General features: G+C 37.9%; 1 protein-coding gene across 4 annotated transcripts in view; it reads right to left on the bottom strand.

Annotated features, from left to right (window-relative positions):
• Window positions 1-22,566, bottom strand: part of ASAP2 (ArfGAP with SH3 domain, ankyrin repeat and PH domain 2) — an 85,618-nt gene that overhangs the window by 2,697 nt on the left and 60,355 nt on the right. For 2 of the 4 annotated variants that reach the window (XM_040059438.2, XM_058419910.1), the window contains exons 15-27: window positions 21,312-21,445; window positions 20,491-20,585; window positions 18,678-18,867; window positions 18,170-18,255; window positions 17,855-17,970; window positions 17,303-17,370; window positions 15,583-15,696; window positions 12,199-12,454; window positions 9,653-9,814; window positions 8,611-8,779; window positions 7,230-7,297; window positions 5,487-5,596; window positions 1,596-1,718 (exon numbers count right to left, since the gene is read on the bottom strand). In XM_040059438.2, coding sequence (XP_039915372.1) covers window positions 1,596-1,718; window positions 5,487-5,596; window positions 7,230-7,297; window positions 8,611-8,779; window positions 9,653-9,814; window positions 12,199-12,454; window positions 15,583-15,696; window positions 17,303-17,370; window positions 17,855-17,970; window positions 18,170-18,255; window positions 18,678-18,867; window positions 20,491-20,585; window positions 21,312-21,445 — 1,691 coding nt within the window. The remainder of the gene's footprint in view (window positions 1-1,595; window positions 1,719-5,486; window positions 5,597-7,229; window positions 7,298-8,610; window positions 8,780-9,652; window positions 9,815-12,198; window positions 12,455-15,582; window positions 15,697-17,302; window positions 17,371-17,854; window positions 17,971-18,169; window positions 18,256-18,677; window positions 18,868-20,490; window positions 20,586-21,311; window positions 21,446-22,566) is intronic. The other 2 variants (XM_058419909.1, XM_040059440.2) reach the window with 2 other exon arrangements.

The following is a 22,566-nucleotide window of genomic DNA, read 5'->3' as shown; positions in this document are numbered from 1 at the left end:
TCAGTATCACCAAAATGAATACCAGTGACCTTCCTGCCTGTAGTACAAGCCTCCCACCAAATCTTTTCTGCAGTAGCGCTACTTTTCTTCTGCCAATAGAAAGTCGGTCCTACAGGGTGCATGTTTTTTGGCTGTAGGTTGGGTTTTTGTCAAAGGCAAAGTTTTATCCAGTTTTTTGAATATAAACCATCTTATTGCAGTATCACTGCTGCATAATTCCAGTGCAATCTGTAATGCCTGGCAGCCCACATTTGGGCTCTGTTGAGTTCCTTTTTAACCATCACTGTGAGGCACAAGGATGGATCAAGCTTTAAAAGTTTCAGGTTTTACATTAATCTGTTTGTGTTTATACAGCATTAATGTCAATTTAGATGCAATCTGAAGCTCTGTTCTTCACTAGCTTACAAATTAATGCAAGTGTTTTCATGCACAATAATTTTCCAAGATTTTGCTTCAGCCAGTGAGGCTCTGGAATGTAAATACTTGAGATGGTTTCGCAGCTCAAATAGACTCAGTCCTAGTCATCTGAAGACTGAGGACAATACAAAGCTCTCCTCTGACGCTGTTCTGGGGTGACTTTATGATGCTGTATTGCATTTGTATCCCCTGTTGTCTGTTTAGCCCAGAAATAGGTTCTGCACCTTTAAAGCTAGATCTGAGAACAAAGTGGGAGAGAAGGAGAAGCAGTGGAATGTCTCAGGCAAATGCATTCAAAACACAGAGATAGGAGCTTCGGCTCTCTCTCTCAGTTCATGTTGTCTGCAGCACGGACAGCAGGAGAGAACTCTCCTTTGCTTGTAGTTTTTTTTTTGTTGTTGTTGTTAGTTTTTTAGCTAGCTGAGGTAGAGAAGTTCCCTGGACTGTGGCTTTTCTTTTCCTTGGAACTGTTCAGCCCTGCTTTGGACTGAAACTGAAAAAAAACCACTGGGAGCTCATGCCTGTGGCCCACCAGGGCCTGGGATGTGGCATTTCCCACACAGGAGGGACAGATAAGAGACCGAGCAAGCTGAGCTACACCCCACGACAAGGACTCTCTGAATTTGCCATCCCTTCAGAACAGCAAGAGGTTTTATTGTTTAATACTATTCATTTTTTGTGCTTGTGAGTACTTTGCTTGTTAAATAAACAGTTTTTTCCACTTTTCTCAAAGGAGGTTTATCTCCTGAACAGGTGGGGTGAAGGGCCACCGAATTCTGCCCTTTAGGGAACATCCCTTCAGAAGTTCCCTTCCAAATTTGTCCCAAACCAGGAGAGATACCCACTACAGAGCACCTGTAATAGCAGATTCTTAAATTGCTGACACTCCACCAAAATTTTTCTGGATTTTGCAGACCATGTCCCCCGTGTATGGTGAACCCTACTAATCAGTTTGGGGGTTTTTTTGTTGTTCTGTTGTTGTTTTGGCTTTTCTTCTGAATGAGAAAAGCTAAAAGCTTGTCTGAAGTTTGACTTTGAAATTTCATCTCAGGTTTCCATGAGATGAAACTTTTCTTTTATTTGAAAACCCAGCAGGGGATCTTCTGAAATTAGTGTCAACCTCTAAGATTTAATTTCTTTCTTTCAAAGCGTGTTGACAGAAAATGCAAAATACTCACCCACCACTCCTGATCTTCTTCACCATCAACAACAATAATATCTCCCTCTGAAAAAGTCAGCTCATCTGGGTTATCTGCTACACAGTTGTAAATTGCTTTTACTCTCTTGGGTTTAGTTTTTGACTGAAATGAAGAAAAAAACCCCACAAACCTGAATGTAAATAATACAGCACAGAAGAGACAGAGTAGACTTGGAGTTGTCTAAAGAAAATTTCAGAACTGCTTCCAACTACTATTTTTCATAGATTAGAGTCAGCTATATCTTTTATGCTGAGTGCTCATGCTTCAGGCTGAATCTGGCACCACCCAAAGGTTTTTAGAACCACTGTGCCAATAACTCAGGCCATGTTTCCCTTAGAAAATCTCCATGTTGGCTCACACAAACCTGTCTTCAGAGCACTACATCACTGCAGTGAGCATGATTTTATTCAGAAGATGAGGTGATCAAGTTCTGTGCAAATGTAACAGCAGCAGCATTATCAGAGGGAGGCCTGAGCCACCTGCCAATATCCTCCTTCTGAATTTGCTAAACCCATTTCAGTAGTGTACAAACACACCAAAACATCCTCTGTCTCCCAGCAGTATTCTGAGGACTGCCAGCCACAGAAGTCTTTTGGCAGCTCTTTCAAAGGTGAAGTTTAGTAAGGAGTTGCAATATTCCAGTACAGCAGTGGGACTCAGTCCTAGCCATGTTCTGTGCAAAGTGACACCAAAATTGTTTCACTCTGGTTTTCCTCATCTCACAGCTTTTCCAGTGCAAATGAGTCTGCTGCTGCATTTCCTTTCAGCCTCCTCATTCTCTGTTGCAGACCAACAATAATGCTGCCTACACGGTGTTTCCATGCAAAACAACCCAACAAGTGAAGAGGTTGGAGGCAGAGTGTAAAGCTTTCCACCATGAGTCCACCCTCTTCCCAGCCACAGGGAGCAAAAATCTCTCTACCCTAAGGTGTCAGAGCAGAGCTCTAAGTGCCATTTAGGTCTGAGATGGCTGTTACTGCAGCGGCTGCTTGGGACAGAAGCTTCACATGGCATAAGGAAAAGATGGCCTCATCACCATACTGGAGTTCCTCCAGTGCCTGGTCCCAGTCTCTAGTTAGGTCAGCCATGAAGCAGGAAACTTGAAAAGGGACAAGAGACTCCATTTACAACTCTCCTCCATCAGCAAAATGGCTCTGCTGAGAACAGTACTGCCCAACAGTCTCTTACTGTGCCATTTTGTTAGAGCTGAGCACTATGCAGAGAAAAATAGGGAACGTGGATGGGGAAGGATGGAGGAAGCATGATTCTTATGTTCCTCTAGAAGCATCCATTTGCATTCTGGTATAAATTCTATACAAATTCTAATATAAATAAAGCTTTGGCCTGCCCACGGCAGGCACATCCTGAGGCTCTCTCACCCCTGTGAGTTGCCAGCCTGGTACTGCAGCACAGCAATTTTTCCAGACGCTCCCTCTCAGACAAGTGACAGTCTGAACTACAACCACCTTTTAGGTCAAAAGGAAAAAGTTTCACAGCAGTACAACAGTGATATAATTACTAACTTCAAAGTGTAGTAATTACAGGTATTTCTTGTTCTTTAGAAGGCAAGGAAATTAAAATAGATCTCATTCCAAGAGGAATAAAATCTTCTAGGGAAGTTTCCCATGTATCTACAATATGGTTTCAAAAATCTAAATATCACACTGGGAAAAAAAAAGACAGCAAAAGGTGAATCAGGAATTTCCACCTGATAAACAGGCTATTGGGTAAATTCACTGTGTAGGAGATAAGCCACTGGCTAAATGTGCATGTACAACTAGACCTGTCTCTTCTTTATGCAAGGACCATTTCTGCAATCATTTTCTAAACGTGGGCTGGCCTCTGGATTACCCGGCATCTGGCAGGGTAAAGACTTACCAAAAAAGCCAGGAGTGTAAAGCTAAATGGAACAATTTAGCCAAAGAACTTTAGCTAGATTGATCTAGCTAAAGCTCTTTAGCTGAGAAACTCTTGACTAAATCTCAGCTAAGATGCTTTACCTAGGTTGATTTAGCTAAAGCACCTTAACTAGCACACACTCCTGAGCCAGGTTTTCCCTTACTTCTCTGTCCTGTGACAGAAGAAAATCCCTCAGCTGATTTGCTCAGTCACAGAATTCACCTTACTGAAGACCTAGAGACAGCTGCAGAGTCAGATATGTATCTTTAATTAAATTGCATATTATGTGTAATTAATATTAAACATTAAAGACACTGACCCCAAAACTAGCCAGCACAGCCCACTCCTTCATAGCTAAATCAATTTGTCCTAAATAAATAAAAAAGAGAGAGAACAACATAGAGAAACTCCAACTTCAGTTTATATAGGAAGTCAAGTTAGGAGCTGTTTCAGATGTGCTGAAAGGATGTAACCAGTGCTTACACTTGAATCCCAGCACACACAACAGAAACTTAAATCAGAGTCCAACAGCTTCACAAAGTAAATACAACAACTACTTAGACCACTTTATTTTTTTTGGCCTAAAAAAATGAAGGCTATTTTAATGCAATATGGACAGTAATTTGGCTGAACAAAAGTGGGGGAGGCAAAAAACCCAGAAAATTTTATAGTCCCAATTAATGCAAGATGGTATCTCTGAGGCTTCTCATCATTATCAGAGGAAACAGCCAACAGGGACTCTGTGTGCTCAAGACCTATGAGCACACAAACACACTGAACTCCGTCCTGGAGAACTGCTATTTCAGTGGACATGGCTAAGGAAAAATGGATGAAGGGAGGGAGACAGAGAACTGAAGGAAGGAGGTGTTTTCATTACCAACCATTAACAAGACCATTGCAGAGCCTGGAACAGCACATCTCCTACCTCTGTTTATTATTTACCACTGAACCACACACCTACACAGTATGTATGAAACAGCCCAAACCAAGTCACACACAGCATCTCAGAAATGTCCAGGCTCTCCATATTGTGATTTGCTTCCTGCAGAGATACATTGTAATGATCAAGGATATGGAACTTTTACATCTACCACACAAGAAAGCAACATAAAATTGAAGCAAGGACCAAGACCAAGTTAACCACACATGATGTACAGCCCTACTGACATCTGGAAATCCATCCCTTCACCTACAGCAGTGCAAGATTACAGGTACTGACACTAATATGCACTATCATTCTTAGGCCAAGATTAAAAATAATAAGTAAAGATTATAAAGTGGCCACGCAATCGGATCAAGAGTCCATCTAAATCCAGCATCTCTTTTCTAACAGTTACTGTAAGGCTGGGGGAGGGTGGAGAAGAAAAATATAGAATTAACCACCTTTCGTTGGCGATATGCTTACCAAGATATTTCTCTCCTGTCACCAGGTGAATGCTGAGAACCAACAGCACAAACAATCAGTTTCTTTTGTTCTGAGCTTGACTCCTGCTAGTCTTGTCTGAAGTAATTTCACCTACCTATGTGAACAACTGTCAGTGTATCTGTGTATAGATATATAAAAGCACAAGAGTTCCTTCATAACTTACTCACTGAAGCCTGAGAATGAATGTTACAAGCGACCCACCAAGCTCACCTGCAAGTCACTAACTCATAAAGCTTATCAATCTCCAATAAGTCAAACCGTAATTCTGTGGATTGTGTTGGTCACATCTGAACATGAGCAAAGAATCCAACTGGTTTGGTTTGATTTTTTAAACTTAAAATCACATGCTATCCTACAGGAAATTCAAGAAAAAAAGTTTTCATAACTATTTAGGATAAATCACACAGATACTTAAACACAGGCTACAGGCCTTGTGTTTCGTGGCTCTCACGCTTTTCACTATGGCAGGACACACCATCATGTCTACAGCGTGCTTGATGGAATGCAGAAGACTAACAAAATCAAATGCCACATTTTATACTTACTATTTGTGATTTCCTTGGCATTGGTGCTGGTGGCTGGATTTGTGCCAAAGTATTTGCTGTAGAACCAGTCTGTGTTCCTGGAACGTCACACACAGAAGATGACTCTCCTGCTAAGGTAAATAAACCAAGTAAATATTAGGCACACTTTCAAAAGAAGTAAGAGTGATGGTATCAATTGAAATCAAACTAATTATTCTTAAAAGCATATAAATAATTTTATATCCCATGAATATTTAATTTTTACTGGTTCCTTCTGAATCACTGAGGAGAATTCTATCCTTTTCCTTACCAAAAATGCCACCTTTCCCAAAGAAAACTACCTAAGACATTTAACAGTGCAGATACGCTAAGAGAGAAAATAGAGAGCAGAACCAAATGTCCTATTCCCCCTTTCCTTCACTACAGACTGTATGCTGTTGGAACCTTTCTTTCCTAGTAAAACCCATCATTATCAAGATGCTGGATCCCTCACAGGAGACTCCTGACACAGATGGAAGATAGCCGTTAGCAAATTCCCCTGGGATACGTCAAGATGAAATAAAAAATAATCACAGTAATAACAAATTAATATAAAATATGCAGTAGAAGGAGAAACAAGGCAGGAGAGATTCCATTACAACCACCACAGAATCTGCACAAACTTTACTGGAGAGATTTTACTGAGATTACATTATTGTCATGTCCCAAAGTAGTAGTTACTTTGAACAACAAAAAATGCAAAATGAATAATGAACTCTGAATAATGAGTCTCTTTATTTATTAATATGAAAAGAGCAATATCAATTCGCAATTTAATTAAATGTGACACCGTATAAGCTCTGGATTTTCAAGCCAGAAACACATTTTTCTGTTCTAAAATGCGTATCTGACACCTTGTTTATGACATATACAAACAACAGTGCAAACAAAAATTTTCAAAATGAATCCTTTGAGTGGGTTTTAAGGTGAGGTTAGAAAAGCCAAAGCCTACCTGGAATTCAATTTGGCAAAGACAACAAGAAGGGCTTCTATAAATCCATAGGTAACAGAAGGAAAATTAGAAAATATGTGGCCCCATTGTTGAACAAGATGAGATTTTGGTTGCACGGTACATGGAAAAGGCTGAGCTACTGAATGCCTTCTTTGCCTTAGCCTTTACTAGCAAGACAGGTCTTCAGGAATCCTGCTCCAGACATCAGGGGAGAATCTGCAGCATTGAAGTGCAAAGTCCTGCACCTGGGGATGAGCAGCCCATGCACCAATACATGATGGTGGCCACCTGGCTGAAAAGCAGGACCAGAGGCAATGGACACAAACTGAAACTCAGGAGCCTCTGTCTGAACATCAGGAAACACTTTGTTACTCTGAGGGTGCCCCAGCACTGGCAGAGGTTGCCCAGAGTGGAGTCTCCATCCTCTGGGCACAGTCCTGGGTGATCTACTCTTGTAGTCCCTACTTGAGGAAAGGGATTAGACTCTATGATCTGCAGAGTCCCTGCCAACATCAACTATTCTGTGATTCTGTTTTTTACATGGTCCCATTATTGACTTTAACTGGCCCACAGTTCTGCTCATGCTAAAGAACTTGAGGCATCAGGGCCTACACAATCACAAAGAGAAACAAGAAGAATGTTGGTACTGATTATATTTAAATGTGTAAGGTAAATAAACAGATTTTAAAAAACCTCAACAAACCTACACTTTCTCTTTGATGGTTATGACAGCTTAATTACAATAAAATAAAATAAATCTCTAAACCAGTTACCAGGTTGTTGCAGAGACCCAAGTCCTCTGGTCTGCCCTTTGTTAGTTAAGCCAGATGACTTCTCAGTCCTGTGCGGAAAGTAGAAATTAGTACATTTCAGAAACAAACAAGAACTCAAAAAGCAACAATCTAGAGTACCTTCCAAATTATAAAAGTCTTGAATTGTCTTCAGTAAAATCTGAATAGTATTTTACTATTTGCTTCTGCATTTCTGATTGAGTGAATTGAAAGTTGCACGTAATTTTAAAAAAGTAAGGCAGAAAAATAATACAGGTTTGATTATTGCAATTTGTGTCATTTCCAGGGATTTGAAGCTCCTTTCACTGTTTTTTTTTTTTTCTTCCTTAAAATCATGCATCTATATTAGTCTGTACATCATAGCAAGCTTCAACAATTTGTGTCTACCTTTTAGGCAGTATGGTACATGCCAAAGAAGGGTGAGAAAGGACCTTAAAGGAAAAGGTTGCTTTAATCTTTCAGTCCCAGTTTGCTTATTTCTTCCAAAATTTTCGCAGAGGTCCTGTTTTCTAGACTTCTCGTTACCTATATTGATCTCCCCTGGTTCCCACCTCAGTATTTCATATTACTGCAATGCCCCAGACTGAACACAGCAGTCTTGCTGAGGCACCACTGACGTAGAGTCAGTCTGAGAGAATCAATTCCTATTGTTTGCAGGCTATGGTAAAACTATACTCTTTAACTCTTCCACAACAGCACTAGGTCATCTGCCTTACTTACTATGTCCTTACAGATCCTTCTTCTAAGAACTTTTTCTTACCCATACTCTGCTGTTCTCCACGCTTCATTCCTATAGTTGATTGTTCTTAATTACTAAGGGTTGCTTACTGAATGACCCCCTTCCTTTCCCTTGACTACTACTTCAGTTTCTCAAGGACGTTTTGGATATGATCCTGTTTTCCAGTGCGCTTGTCCCTCCTAACTTATTTTTCTGCAAATGTAAAAGTTTGGGTTTTTTTCTTTTCCAGGTCTCTTTACTTCTGCCATGAATGAAAAGATTCATGGAACAGAACTTGGGCAAAGCATGAACAATAAATGGCACAATCAGACATCCCATTATCTCCTATTTGTCACTAGCTGAGAATAAGGAATTAAATATTTTTTGTGGTTTTTTATCTCCATCATAGCTAGGCATTCTGGAGATATTTTGCAAGTCATACAACCTTAAATCCCTACACTGTCTTGTTTTTACAGTAGGAATCCTTGTCAGTCAGGTCCTTAGCATGTGTCTTCTGTTCATTCCCACACTCTAAAACACATCACTGGCAAAAAGCATGTATGCTTTATTGATGATTGCATGTTATGGATATATTAAGTTACTAAAAAGACAAATTATATTAATGACTAAAATGACATCAGTTACCCGGGAATAGGCTTTCTCTGGGAGATTCTGCTAGGAGGTTGTGGGGGCAGTGGTGGTGGAGTTGGCTTTGTTTGTGGAGGAGCTGGCTGCTGTTTCGATTGCTGGTTCAAAGCTTCTATAATGCTGGCTGTCTTTGCCACTGGAGGTGGTGGTGCTGGAGAAAGTACATCTATATTGGAAAGTTAGACAGAAACATGAAATTAAATTTCTATTTACCATTTCATTTCTTGGGTTCTTGTTACAGGTTTCCCTGTTTCAGGACTTACCCTCATCTAAGAAAAATGCTTTACTACATGTAATGGAAGGAGGACCTCTTTGGAAAGTGGTTTACCTTTTGTTTCACCTAGTCAGAGTTGGAGAGCTCACAAGCACTTAAACTTACTCAAGCATTAAAGTGCAAGCAAAGAAAATTCTTACTGAAGTCAGTCATATTCTTGAAAACAGTAGATCAGAATACATTTTTTAAAGTGCTAATATTATTGGCTCAGTCAAGGCCTTCAGTCTGTGTTTTATGGGAAAATAACCAAGTGAGTAGTATCTGGCAAATTTTATTTAGAGGAACATCTTTTCTTAACATCTTGTTCTGCTTCACGACTAACAACAGACTAGGTTTAGCAATTAACTAAAATTGCTATTGAATTCTTAAAACCACAACAGCAGCTGGCAATGAATTAAAACATCCTTTTGCATTCCAGCGGTCGGCAAGAATCAAGCACAATGTGGAGACACAGCCCCAGGCTTACATGTAACACTCACCTTTACACCTAGTGAGAAACACAGCACTAAAACTGTATCTGTATGTATATGCATACATAAAATGATGAGCCCTCTAGCTCTAGTAATAGATGGTGTTTCCTGCTGACCCTGCACTACACCATACAGTCCTCACTGGAGCATCAGAGAAGACAGTTTGTTACTGGATGGGAACGATAGGCCAAAGCTACAGTCACCAAAAGAGGAAGTATGAGTTGTGGAAATGGAAAAATAAGCCAACTGTGATTAGATACAGTAGAAGGGAAAACAGGGGAAAGTGGAAACATACTTGTAGATGTTACACGCAATGGCGGCACAGGGGGATGAATAGCTGGTGGATCTGATGAAGACCTCTGCCTGCTTACACTTTCCACTCCTAAAGAATTTGTCTTCCACACTGCATTAGATGAAGAAATTGTCTGAATACCACTGCCAAGAACTGAAGGCTGAACTAAAAAGAGAGGAAAATACTGCATTATTATTATTGCTTACCCTAAGCACAAAGTGTTAATATTCACACCCGTGCTTTCAGAAATGGTGTGGCTAGACCACTATATTCAGCAAGACTATAATCAACAACTATAGTCACTGCATCCTGATGGAATGCCAGAGCAGAAATCAGTCTGGTGTTAAAAATTACACAGCAAGACTTCACCCAGAAACTTCTAACGCTTTATCTAAACAAAATTTGTCTCCAGTCATTACTTGAAAAAGCAGATTTCTCAGTAAGAAGGCAAAAGGTAAGTCTTGCTACCTTCTTTAATCCCTGACTGATTTTCTCAGGTACTGCAAGAAAAGGACCTCATGCTTCCACAAGCATGAGCACACACTGCTGACTCAAAATGAAACATCAGTTTTGACTTTGAAACAAAATAAAACTGTAAACCTGAATTTCACTCAAGCAAGAAGCTATAATAACTAGTCTTGAAACAGTCACAAAGTACTTCTTCAGAGCCTCTTAAATGACTCCGTTCTGAAGAGCTGTTTCCTCATTTCATAAAAACACTCTACAGGTTTTCTTTATAAACCAGTATTCTGCACATATAATGCCATTTCTCCCTACTCAGCACATGAGCATCTTATTAAGAAAAGACGAAACAGAGCAAGGTATGAACAAATATTAGGTTGCAGGGAAAAGCATAAAAGACCCAGAAGACTCGGAAAACAGCCAAGGCTATGAGGATAAAGGAGCAATAATACACCATAAGCATAATATTAACAACATCAGTAATTGACAAGAAGCTACAGTCAATGATACTATTACAGCTTTTAATTAAGTGTATAAATTAATAGGCTAATACACTGCCAGAGTAAAGAACATGAACTAATCTGAGGCATACAGCATGTCTTCAAGGCATAAGTTCTATTACAGTAATGCCAAGAAGTTTGGGGTTGGGAATGAAATTAAAATCCCACTTTTTGAAATGTGTCATTTAATCAAGGGCAAACTGTGAGTATGATTGGCCATAATTAAAATAATATCAAAGAGTAAAACAGTCTTTTTAACTATTGAATTGTATTACTAATTCAGAGATATAATCTAACAGTTAAACAAACGAGGCAAGCTCCTTGTGTCAGTTTTCCTGTTTGGTGGGGAAAACATTCCTTTCCATCAAGTAATAAAATGTTGTCTAGATATTAAGCTTAGAGTTCACGTGAAATGTTAAAGTAATCACTCCTTGGTTAAGTATTATATGCAACTAAGCTTCCCCCAGTGCCATGCTACCCTTTCCAAAGCCAGGCTTTTCTGTTCTGTTTTTCTGCCCTTTTTATGCAGCCATTCCATAACTGACTTTTCATATTACACAGAAGATCAGTTTTCCATCTCAGGCACAATCACTGGTGTGTGGAGTCCTGCATTCTGACCTCTGCAGAGTGCTCCCAAAGGCAGAAGCCACCCATGTGTGCCTAGAACGTTTCCTGATCTGCTCTTACAGAGTCTGAATTACAGCACCACAGAAAACCATGTGCTTAACAGTAATTGTTCTTGAATTGAATACATAAATTTAGCCTCCATGAAAGATGGTGGATTAATAGAGGTATTAGAACAATGAAACACACTGAATATGATCTGTACAAAGAGGACCTATACAGATTTCTCTATATTTCTTTACTATGATGCAAACAGATTACATATGAAGATAAGAATGAACGTCACAGCACCAGCTTTAATGGTACATTTTGCAAGCACACAGCCCTCTGAATCAGGATAAGACACGTACTTTTATACTTTTCTAATGATCTGGGGACAATCAGTAATTGGCAGCTGTATTTTCAGTCAGCTATCAGGTCTCTAAAATCATCCAGTTCTCCACATCATGACACTTACACTTCTATTTCAATGCTGAAGCATGTATTTATTAAGAGAAGAATTTGCCAGGTTAAAATCTCATGTTCTGCATACACTCTCCATTCTCTGAGGTCTTAAACAAAGTTTCATAGCACACAAATGCTACTGAAATTTTATCTTTACACTGAACTCTGACAGTTCAAGAAACTTCAAGAAACAGAAGTATGAAAAGATTGAATACAAAAAAAAAAAAAATTATGACCTACATTGACTGCAGCCATCTTTTTAATAAATAGTTTAACTCTGGTGAGGTTATCTGGGTATTGTTTTCCCAAACACTATTGTGTACTGTCTTGCAGGTTACCAAAAATCAAACTCAGAATACATTTATGTAGATTCACTTCAAGGACATAAAATGAAGCCATCAAAAACTGTTCCAATACTTACCTGTCTAAAATAACTATAAGGGAAAACCTAAAACTTAAATTATTTTTACAAAAAGTTACGATCCTATTTTTCTAGTATACAATGATATTTTCTAGTACCTTTGCCAATATTCCTTGGAGGTAGAGGAGGTGCACTACTTGTAACAGGTACTGCAGGCTGAATGGGAGGCGGACTGCCACTGAGTATTGCTCCATATGTTTCATTCTGTAATATACTTGGCATAAATCCTCTTTGCTTGTCCTTAGCAATGTTTGCTGCATCTCTTGCCAAGGATGCTACATTAGGCTGAAGTTGGTTTGATCCAAGTTGGTAGAAGCTGACAGGCCTGTCCTCTCTCCGGTTGGGACTGGGTTGCTTCAACATAATAAAAAAGTACTCATTGATACCACATTAGTTGTACCCATTTTATTTATTAGTTGATAGAAAGTTACTAGTTTCTAGAAAGAAAACATGTCTTCTAAAATGCATTTTTGTCACTTTTAATATATAACCTAAAACATACATTCTGTCCTCTTCAAGACAAAGTAACTATGCACCCTAAGAACAACAACAAAAGATTAAAAGTGAATTACACTTCAAAACAATTAATATATTCTCATTTCTTCTGTAGTACACTGCTACAGGATAATACTGTATCCCTATATACACAAGACTATTCTGTAGATAACCAATATAGATTTTCAGACTGGATCAAGTAGTTTTCCTGCACCAAAATACCCAACAGTATTTTCAAAACTAAATAAACAACTGAAGATCCTAACCTTCATCTGAAGTTCAGCAGAGCTAAATCCCAAATGGGTGATCATGACCTCAAAACCCAGACAATCTAAGATTTCACTACAGCATTCTACCTCTAGCCCAGCCTACAACAATGAGTAGGCAAAACTTCTCATTAACTCTGTTTAGCTCACTAGTATCACTAGTAACTAGGCTAAGTTTGGGAGATTACTTCAAATGGCAGCTGGGATGGAACACTGCTCATCCCACACAAATCATCCAATTGAATCTGATTAGCTGGTTTTGAGATTTACAGCAATAATCTGCACTTGGCATTATTCTTCCTGTTTCAACAGCAAGCAAAGTCATTACTGTTATCAAATTATAATTAAAATAGCTGGAGTTACAAATTCATGTGTAGAGCATGGGCTTGTACAGCAATGGGCTTTAACAATCCACAGCCCAGAGAGCATAAATATGCCTTCAGAAACAGTGCTAGATAAACATGCCATACTGACATATTGTCTGTATGAAATTAAAATAACCACTTACAGTAATAGCATTTAGGAAGAATAAAGATTTACATCAACAGTACCACTAACAAGCAATTGATTTTCATCTGAATACATTCAATGCTTACTACTGGATTGGATATGTAAGGCCTTTAGATATGTTATAGCACAGCACTATAGCTCCAAGATTTATCAGAATGATGTACATGATAGTCCCTACTCTTGCTTTGGCTCAGCAGCCTCACTCCCTCACTAGCTGACACTCTCCCTTCCATGACCTCTCCACTGTCCTAGGTCTGGGCTGCCTCACTAGCTGACACTCTTCCCTTCCATGACCTCTCCACTGTCCTAGGTCTGGGACTTGTTTCAGCCCACACCTTCTTCTGCTTTCTAAAGCAGCAGAAAATTCTTTTTCTTGTTTATGATTCAGCTTTTCACTAGCTCACCAAATTGAAGCAGCTCAATACAGGGACAAATGTGTGCCAGAGTAGATGCAAAAGCTGAGGCAGGACCAGGCAGTCATGTTGTACAACAACAGCAGAAACCAGTTGAACTACCTTGATCTTCTTTTAGGTTAGACTCTCTTTTATATGAAATATTCTGGACTAGAAGAACTTAAATTTCAGACATGACTTTTTCTGACGTAGATTACAAAATCTATTCAATTGTCTTACCAGCAAGACACACCCAACAGCTTGACATTTAAAAACAAAACTCTGATGTGATCCTAAGAAACAGCAGTATTCACCCATGTGAACAATGTAGTCAGAGACTCTGTGATTAATAGTCTTTAATCTCCTTTCAAAAGTCCCTGCAGTATAAACCTATTAATAGTGGGCAATGAAGTAGGAGCTTCATCATTTTAGTCACACTGCTGAATAGTAGATACCTTCCTATATGAGATGGAGCTCAGGGACTAGTCAAAAAAAAAAACCCACTCAACTGCAGAAGGCAACTGGCAACAATGAAGGCAGTGAAGGACAAGAACAGATCAAAAAAACAAATTTAGATCATGCCAGAAAGGGATTTGTATTTGCAAATTACCAAAAACCTTTACAGCTGGAAATAATGAGACCTCTAAAGGTTTCAATCTGTTTTATCAAAACAATCATCATTATTATTGTTATTATCTGGAGGGTGATAAAATAAATAGGAATACATAAATATGGGGATAGAGTATGCTCGTGCAGAAGAACTGGATCTAGCAGCTCATGGAATCCAGATTCTTCCACAGATACCAAAATTTTAAGGAAAAATCTTAAGAAGAGTCTCAGGAGGCAGAAATTGTGCTTTGAAAAGAATGTCCTGAGACACCTTCATTGCTAATTCGTTCAAGTCAAGCACCAGAGGTAACAGCAGTTTTGGACTAGAGAGACAGGACATGGGGAAAAGAGTCCTACACACAGAGTATTGTAAAAATGGTATTCTGCAACAGAGGAACTACTGAGGTCAAAATTAGTCTCCAAAACATTTAAGCTAATTTAATGGTATGATGACCTAACAATTTTAAAGAGATTCTATGAAGGTAATGGAAATGAACCTCTGACTGTGAGGTTTTAATATTTCTGAAAACAAAGAAAAACCCAACACGCAAGGCTTGGTTTTATGTTACTAATTTTATGTTAGCAATTCATGCCCTAGTTGAGATGGGGAATTTTGCAAGAGAAGCATTAAAATGCTAGAGCCTGTAGAAAGAAAAAAAGAGCACAGAAGTACCACAACTCCACTAGACATTTCAAGTATGAAAAGCATGAAAAATTATTTTATACATGAAGATCCAGAATTAAGACCTTACCCTGCTGTTAATGGATGTAGCTTATTTAATGCACAGGTTCAGTTGAAGACAAAACAAGGCATAAACTGTTCTAAAATTAAAGCCATTAACTGGAAATATTTCACAAACATTAGGAGATAGTCTGAGGTGCCTTCCTTTATAAAGGCAATTTTCCTAGTTCATGTTAGATCTGCTTCACAATCAGCAGAACTAAATATTCCTGATGTATTGAAACCAACTATTGACTTGACTGAAAAGAAGATACAACACATGGCTAATTATAATTTCATGGTCATTTTTTAAGAGGAAAAAGAAGACCAACTGTAATTCCAGAAACAAAAATTTAAGCTACTGCATTTTACTACAGAAATTTATTTCACAGTGTCTTCATACCTATAGTAAAAAGCAAAGTTATTGCAATAATTATGAACTTCACACTTACACATACATGAGTACAGAAAAATAACGTTGATACAAACCTGCAACTTTTCATCCACATCATCATCACTCTCATCCAGATCTTCATGAAGTAACCGCCATTCATATTCCACATGAACATGAGAATTAAATCTTCCAGACAGTGCTTGAGTAAGCTAAGGAAAAAAAAAAAAGACTGTTGACACTTCAGTTATGTGCAGTACTTATTTTAAAATAATATATTTAAAACAATATATTTAAAAGCAAACAAAGTCCACATAAAATTTTGATTTCAGAAATCTGGAGAGTTACTGCACTGAAGTAAATTTAAATTAAGCTGTGTTACCAAATACAACACAAATAAACCAAAAGTAACTAAAGTAACTAGACATTTCATTAACCATTGTAGATCCATTTTCCATTTTCTGACAAGAAGCAACACATCGTATTTGCTTTGATTCAAAACATTAACTGCAATGGCAGTTTTCTTGAATCAGAGTCACTTATCAAGAAGCCTTGACTCCCTTAATATGATGGGGCATCCACAACTTCTCTGGACAATGAGATAACGGCCTTCATCCATGGCCTTCACTCATTAAAAGTACTTTAGTAATTAGATTTCAAGGAGATGTCAGACACTTAGATTCACAGAATCGTTTAGATTAGAAATGACCTTTAAAATCATTAAGTCCAACCAGGAACCCAGAACTGCCATATCCACCACTAAACCGTAGCCTTAAGAGCCACATCTAAATCATTTCTAAACACCTCCAGGGAAGGTGACTCAGCCACTCTCTTGGGCAGCCTGTTCCAATGCTTCACAACTCTTTCCACAGAAATTTTTCCTACTATCCAATCAAAACCTCCTCTGCTGCAGCCAGAGGCCATATCCACTTATCCTGTCGCTTATTACTTGGGAGAATGGACAGACACCCACCTGCCTACAGCCTCCTTTCAGATAAGGTCACCCCCAAGCATCCTTTTCAACATCCTAAAGAATCCCCGCTCCCTCAGCCACTCCTTGTAAGTCTTGTGCTCCAGACCCTTCACCAGCTCTGCTGCCCTTCACTGGACTCATTCCAGCCTCTCCAAGTCTTTTTTTTCAGTGAGGTGCCCAGAACTGGACACAGAACTCTAGGTGTGGCCTCACCAATGCCAAGTACAGAGGGATGATCACTGTCTTCCCACTGCTGGCCACACTATTGCTGATACAGGCCAGGATGCCACAGGCCTTCTTGGCCTCCTGGGCACATGCTGGCTCATGCTCAGTCAGCTTCTGATGAGCACCACGAGGTCCTTTTCCACCAGGCAGCTTTCCAGTCACTCTGTCTCCAGCCTGTAGCACTGCAGAAGGTTGCTGTGACCCAGTACTAGACACAAGACTTGGCTTTGTTGAACCTCTTACCACTGGCCTCAGCCCATTGATCCAGCCCATCCAGATCCCTCAGCAGAGCCTTCCTACAGTCCAGCAGATCAACACTCCCACACAAGCTAGTGTCATCCAAAAATCTACTGAGGGAATCTTACTTTTGCATCTGTGACTAACAGCTCAACAGAATCACCCCCTTGCCTCAAAGGTTTTAGCATTTCCGATACATCTGAAGAAAAATATAGTTTTCTTCTTAAAAGCATATAACTTCATGTAAGCATATTACTGTTTCTGAGGATATGACTATTTCTCCTACACCACTATTTCATCTGGAATATATTCACTGAATATTCAGCTGTAAGCTGTTAAATGATGAGACATGAAATGCACACACAGAATGACATGATACTCACCAGCTCTTCACAGTGAGTATGTTTTAAACGTTTAGCTATATCAAGCGGCGTCTCTCCTGCTTCATTTGCTATATTACAGCAAAAAAAGAAATTATGAGATGTCACTATTAACATGTCCATTACTAAAAATCAATCTGCATATTGAAATACTAGACCAACACACTCAAAAACTCATCTCTTTCTTTCATAGGTAGGTCCAACCTCACATCAACCCTCTGAACACGATGAACAATAGCAATTCAACATGCCATATACATATTTACAATAGCAATTCAACATGCCGTATACATATGGATGATAGCCATGAAATGGCAGTATGTAACTTGACCACAAATCAGTAATTAAAAATCTAAATATGTTTAAACACTAAGTGTAATATACAAGTCCATTTTAAACTTGAAATAAACAGTGAATACTGACTCTCTAATAATGAAGATTGTATTTACAGAATTATGATAAACAATGGAGGAGAAAATGCACTTATTCCAACTTCACTGTTTCTTATCTGAAGCAATGACAAATAGGAAATTGAAGAACACATTACCCTTTTACCTATTTCAATAGAAGCCTTCCCTCTCAGCAGCAGTTTGAGGCACTCAACGTTGTCTGTTAGGCAGCAATAATGCAGGGCTGTGCTCCCCTTACAGGTTTGCTTATCTAGGTTGCCACTTTTGGAGCACAAGAAAGAAGAAAGATAATTAAACGTAAGTTTCCTACCCTACATTATCAAGCCACACTCATTAGAAGATTTTCAAAGAATAAAATTACATTTGCAAATACAGCTTTAGTACTTTAGTATTTTTATTTATTTAGTATTTATATTACTTTACATAAAAGCAATGTTAATATTTAGCTTTCCATACTGACCTGTTCTGCACTAAAAAGTCAACTATATGAAGGGATGTTCGATCAACTGATCGAACAGCAAGGTGCAGTGCTGTTTCATCTTGCTCCTAAGAATAAAATGAAAAAAGACATTTATTTATTCTTCTGAAGAGGAATAAACTTTAGTAAGACATTAATTAAATCAATTAAAACATGTAATTTCAAAATATTCAAAACTGCTACCATTAAAACATCTGTGAAGAGTAACTGTGGCCGTTTTGTTCCTTTAAAGTAAATAAATAAATAAATGGGTTGAAAACAAACAGATTATTGAATGATTTAATGTTTAATGTTTTAATAAATTTAAAATTAGATAGTACTTGGAAACAATTTTAGAATAAATTATTTAGTATCTTCTTTTTCATTGTTAAATTACACCATTAAAAGGACATGCATTGAGAACAGTGTTTCAGATATTATTTCAAATAATTTTGAATGAATGAATACATATTGCACTAACAATTTGCCCAATAAAATTTATAACACTTACGTGGCCATTGGCCAGTGGAATTTTTTCTGTGAGATCCACGCCGTCAGCATACACTTGAACTAGTCCAAGAATGTCTCTTGATTTCACTGCTTCACAAAGAGCATGCAATTTAGCTGCATTGTCTGCATGCTTCTTCCTTGCATATTTTCTCTCAATATACTTGGCAGTAATATAATCTTTTCTTGCATTCCTGAAATTGAATATGATTTACTTCTATAACTTTTAGCTGAAGATACACATTAGCATTTCCATAAATACATGCAAGTCATTTGAAATCACTCATTATGATAATTTTTCTTTTAAAATATGCATGTAACCATGCGGTCTCATATTTCAAGTATGAAATACAGTTACAGAAAATGAATCAAATATCCAATACGAAGACAGACCGCGAATTTCTTCCTCCAAATTCTGTGACGATGTTGAGATCAAGACTACCCAGCTCTGTGTACAGAAGATACATCAAGGCTTCATAATGTTGGTTTATGTTGCCTTGCAGTTTTATGTTTACCTGACTTGCTACTCCTACACAGGCTGGAAAGGGATGGAAGGCACGGGATACAAAAATCTATCTTATACCTCTGCACAGACTATCCAGGCCTTAAATCTGAATTCATATCAGTGAGTATGTTCTTTAAACTCTTCACCACAGCTCTAACAGGGAGGATGTATTGGAGTTTTAGTGACATTTCTAAAACAAGATGAAAACTTAGTCCACCTGACTCAGCACAAGCTATCACTTCTGCTGATGATGCCCAGCAACACATCTACTCCTCTTCCCATCACTGCAAGACAGGAGCTTGCTTGCCTCCCAAAGGCCTATTTCCTTATCAGCTCTTGGGATGTACACAGCATTGCACAGAAGACGTTTAACAAAGCCATACCTCATCACCCAGATGTAATGGGCAAGAAGTAAAAAAACCCCAATAAGTAATAATAAATTGACTCAATAGATAACTCTTGCTCATAAAGCATTTAATAGTATTCAGGTTCTCATTTCAATAAAATAGCCCCAAATTTGACAAGCAGAGGTATCAAACTAAATTATATTTTTAAATACAAATTTTTAGAAGTGTTCTTATTATACTGATTCAGCATATGGTAAAATTATTAGTAATTTGAATTGTTAATATTAATACTCTGCATTATTATTGATAGTGGTAATCAAAGATTATCTACACTGCCTTGTTTAACACTGGTTTTGTCACAATGCTAAAAATCCACCTAATGTAAAATCAGCTTCATCCAGAGCCAATTCCTCTGGGTTTGTTTCTGCAGTGTTTACTAGCTCTTTTATGATAAGTAGTATCCAGCCAAGTAGGCAGCTGTCCTTGCTGTATCTCTGCCATCACTCTTCAGTGCTTTCGAGGAATTCAGTTAAATGTTCTGTCTTCATTCCACATGGACTTCAGTCCTAAGTAGTTTCTAAATGCTGTTCTGTATCTTCCAAGTAAATGTGCACTTTATTACAATTTATATTTTGTTTTCAAATAGCACAAAATTAATTGCTTTGGTTTTAATCCCTGCGTCTGCAGGTTCCCAACAAGTCGCAGTTAATTTGTTTCTGTCCCACAAACCATGATTCAAAGAGTTGGTAAGACATTCCTTACTATTAGGGAAGGCAGAGTCAGATAAAGCTCAATTAAATAGACATGCAAAACATCTAAAGAAAGGTTTACTCCTCAATTGTAAGATCATAAATACAATATTACACATCTTCCATGGCCTGCCAGTGCAAACCATAATGGCACAATCCCTTAGCAATATTAAACTAAATGACTGCCTTTCTCAGAAGTATTGGCTCTTTACTTACATATCGCTGCTTGGATTAGGTTTGACCATCTCATCAACTGGAAGACAGAATTCCATAATCTCATTAAATCCAGCATTCCCAATATTCTTTGCAAGCTGTTAAAAAACAAAATCCCACAGCTCAATTTATAAACATCTTCAGTTATAACCCATACACATAACAAGGGGAGAACAAGGGAAAATAAGAGTTGAGACCTCTCATTTCTGATTCCTTGGTTTGATGCTATGTCAGCAATAAGAGATTCAGGACTTTTTTTGGATGTGAATTTTCAACTGGATTTAGTACATGAACAAATAACTGCAGAATAATCCATCAAGACACCAGCTCATACAATAATTGCAAATATTTTGTGCTGGGTAAGAACACACATACAAACTGTCACGGAGCAGCTGCTAAGTGGTAACTTCTTTGTGTAGCAAAGCCGAATACATTTTCTGCCTTTGGGGATTAAAGTCATCTTCTAAAATAATGCTGAATAATTAAAAGGTTAAGTATCTGTGAAGCCCTCCAACTTTTAATCGGAGGCACATTTATATGTCAAACAGCTGCATTCTTTTAAAAAGCAACTCAGGACAAAAAGATTTGAAAACACAAAAAATATGAAGCCTCTACTAATTTGAGTCCCAAGATAAGAAAAAGTTTACAGTAGGACACTATGTTCCAGGAGGTTCCAATAAACTTTAAAAATTAGGCTTTCTTAAATTGTGTTTACCCAGAGATAACTTCAGGATGGGAACATCTTGCTAAAGTGACAAAATATATGCTTGTGTTAGAAGTATTTTACAGTACTATTTTTAAGTTAATAAAAGCAAATTGATTACCAAAAGTTCAGATGTTCCCAGCACATCTAATGTAAGTGACTGCATTCTGGAATAGTGAACACCAAGTTCTCTATGGATTCCTGAGCATTCAATGCAAGTCAAAATTCCCAAATTTGTTGAAAGCCAGGTAGGATCTGAAACAGAAGGCACCCACAGAATTAAAACTTATTCAGGCAACTACTTCATCTAGAAAACACAGAATACAGAAAGTAAAATCTGTAGAAGAAGATTCTTGTACTTTTTTTTTTAATTTATGTCTTTACAGTTACTCTACCTGGAAAAAAAAGAAACAGGATCTTTTATTTAATGCTGAAAGAAGTAAAGAGGAGAATTTTTATTTTATTTTTGTGAAAGTCACTGCTATCCAAGGGAGCCCCTTAACCACTCCAGTTTGTCATTCTTCAAACAACTTTTAGGAACAGCATTTTCTCACCACCAGTATAATGGTGTCTCAACTGAGAATACAGGTGCAGTTTAAACTGAAATAACAACATTTACAGGGTTGGGGTTCTTTTATACTTCAAATATAGACTTTAGACTAAGTGAAGCAGAAGTGCACACACAGCACACACTACAAGATTCTCACTCAAGTACTTCACAGATACTAAGGCTCATCCCTCTTCTTTCACAGTCCTGGACCACCTTTTCTCCTGGTACGTTGCATTTACTACATCATTCCCTCATTTTTCAGCCAAATAATTAATTTCTGAAGATTTAGACATGTTAGCAATTAATTTGTTCGATAAAGGTTTGTTAGTTGCCATTTACACTCCCCTTTTTTAAGACAGCAGGCTTGACTCTTTCTATAATCTTATACAATACCTATTGGTGGAAGTAAGTATTGATTTGTAAAGTGCATATAGCATCAGAACTGATATTTGCAGCTACAGTTTTACATCAAAAAACCCTAAGTCCTGCAGTGCCCCTGCAACATCAAAGAACACAGGAAATAGCAGGATTTTAAAAATAATTTGAGGAGGGTTAAAGTAGAAATTTATTGATCAACAAAACCAACACTACAAACCATAGTCAGGAGGAGCATACTTCTCAAAAAGAGTACAGCCTTAGACATATTCCCTGTCTCACTTAGTCAAACACGATGAAAAAGAAAAAAAAAAGGTGTATTAAGAAAATGCTTCGAGTAACTTATGGCTGTTCAGTTTTATCTAAATCTTACATTATTAACCCTTATTTTATGTAAGTTCACTTGATTTATGTAAGCAAAAGCTACAATTAGCAAAGTACATGGGAGAAA

This window comes from Hirundo rustica, chromosome 3, assembly GCF_015227805.2.
Source record: "Hirundo rustica isolate bHirRus1 chromosome 3, bHirRus1.pri.v3, whole genome shotgun sequence".
NCBI lineage: Eukaryota > Metazoa > Chordata > Aves > Passeriformes > Hirundinidae > Hirundo > Hirundo rustica.
Note: the sequence above shows the minus strand (reverse complement) of the source record. Positions and strands in the feature narration are given on the sequence as shown.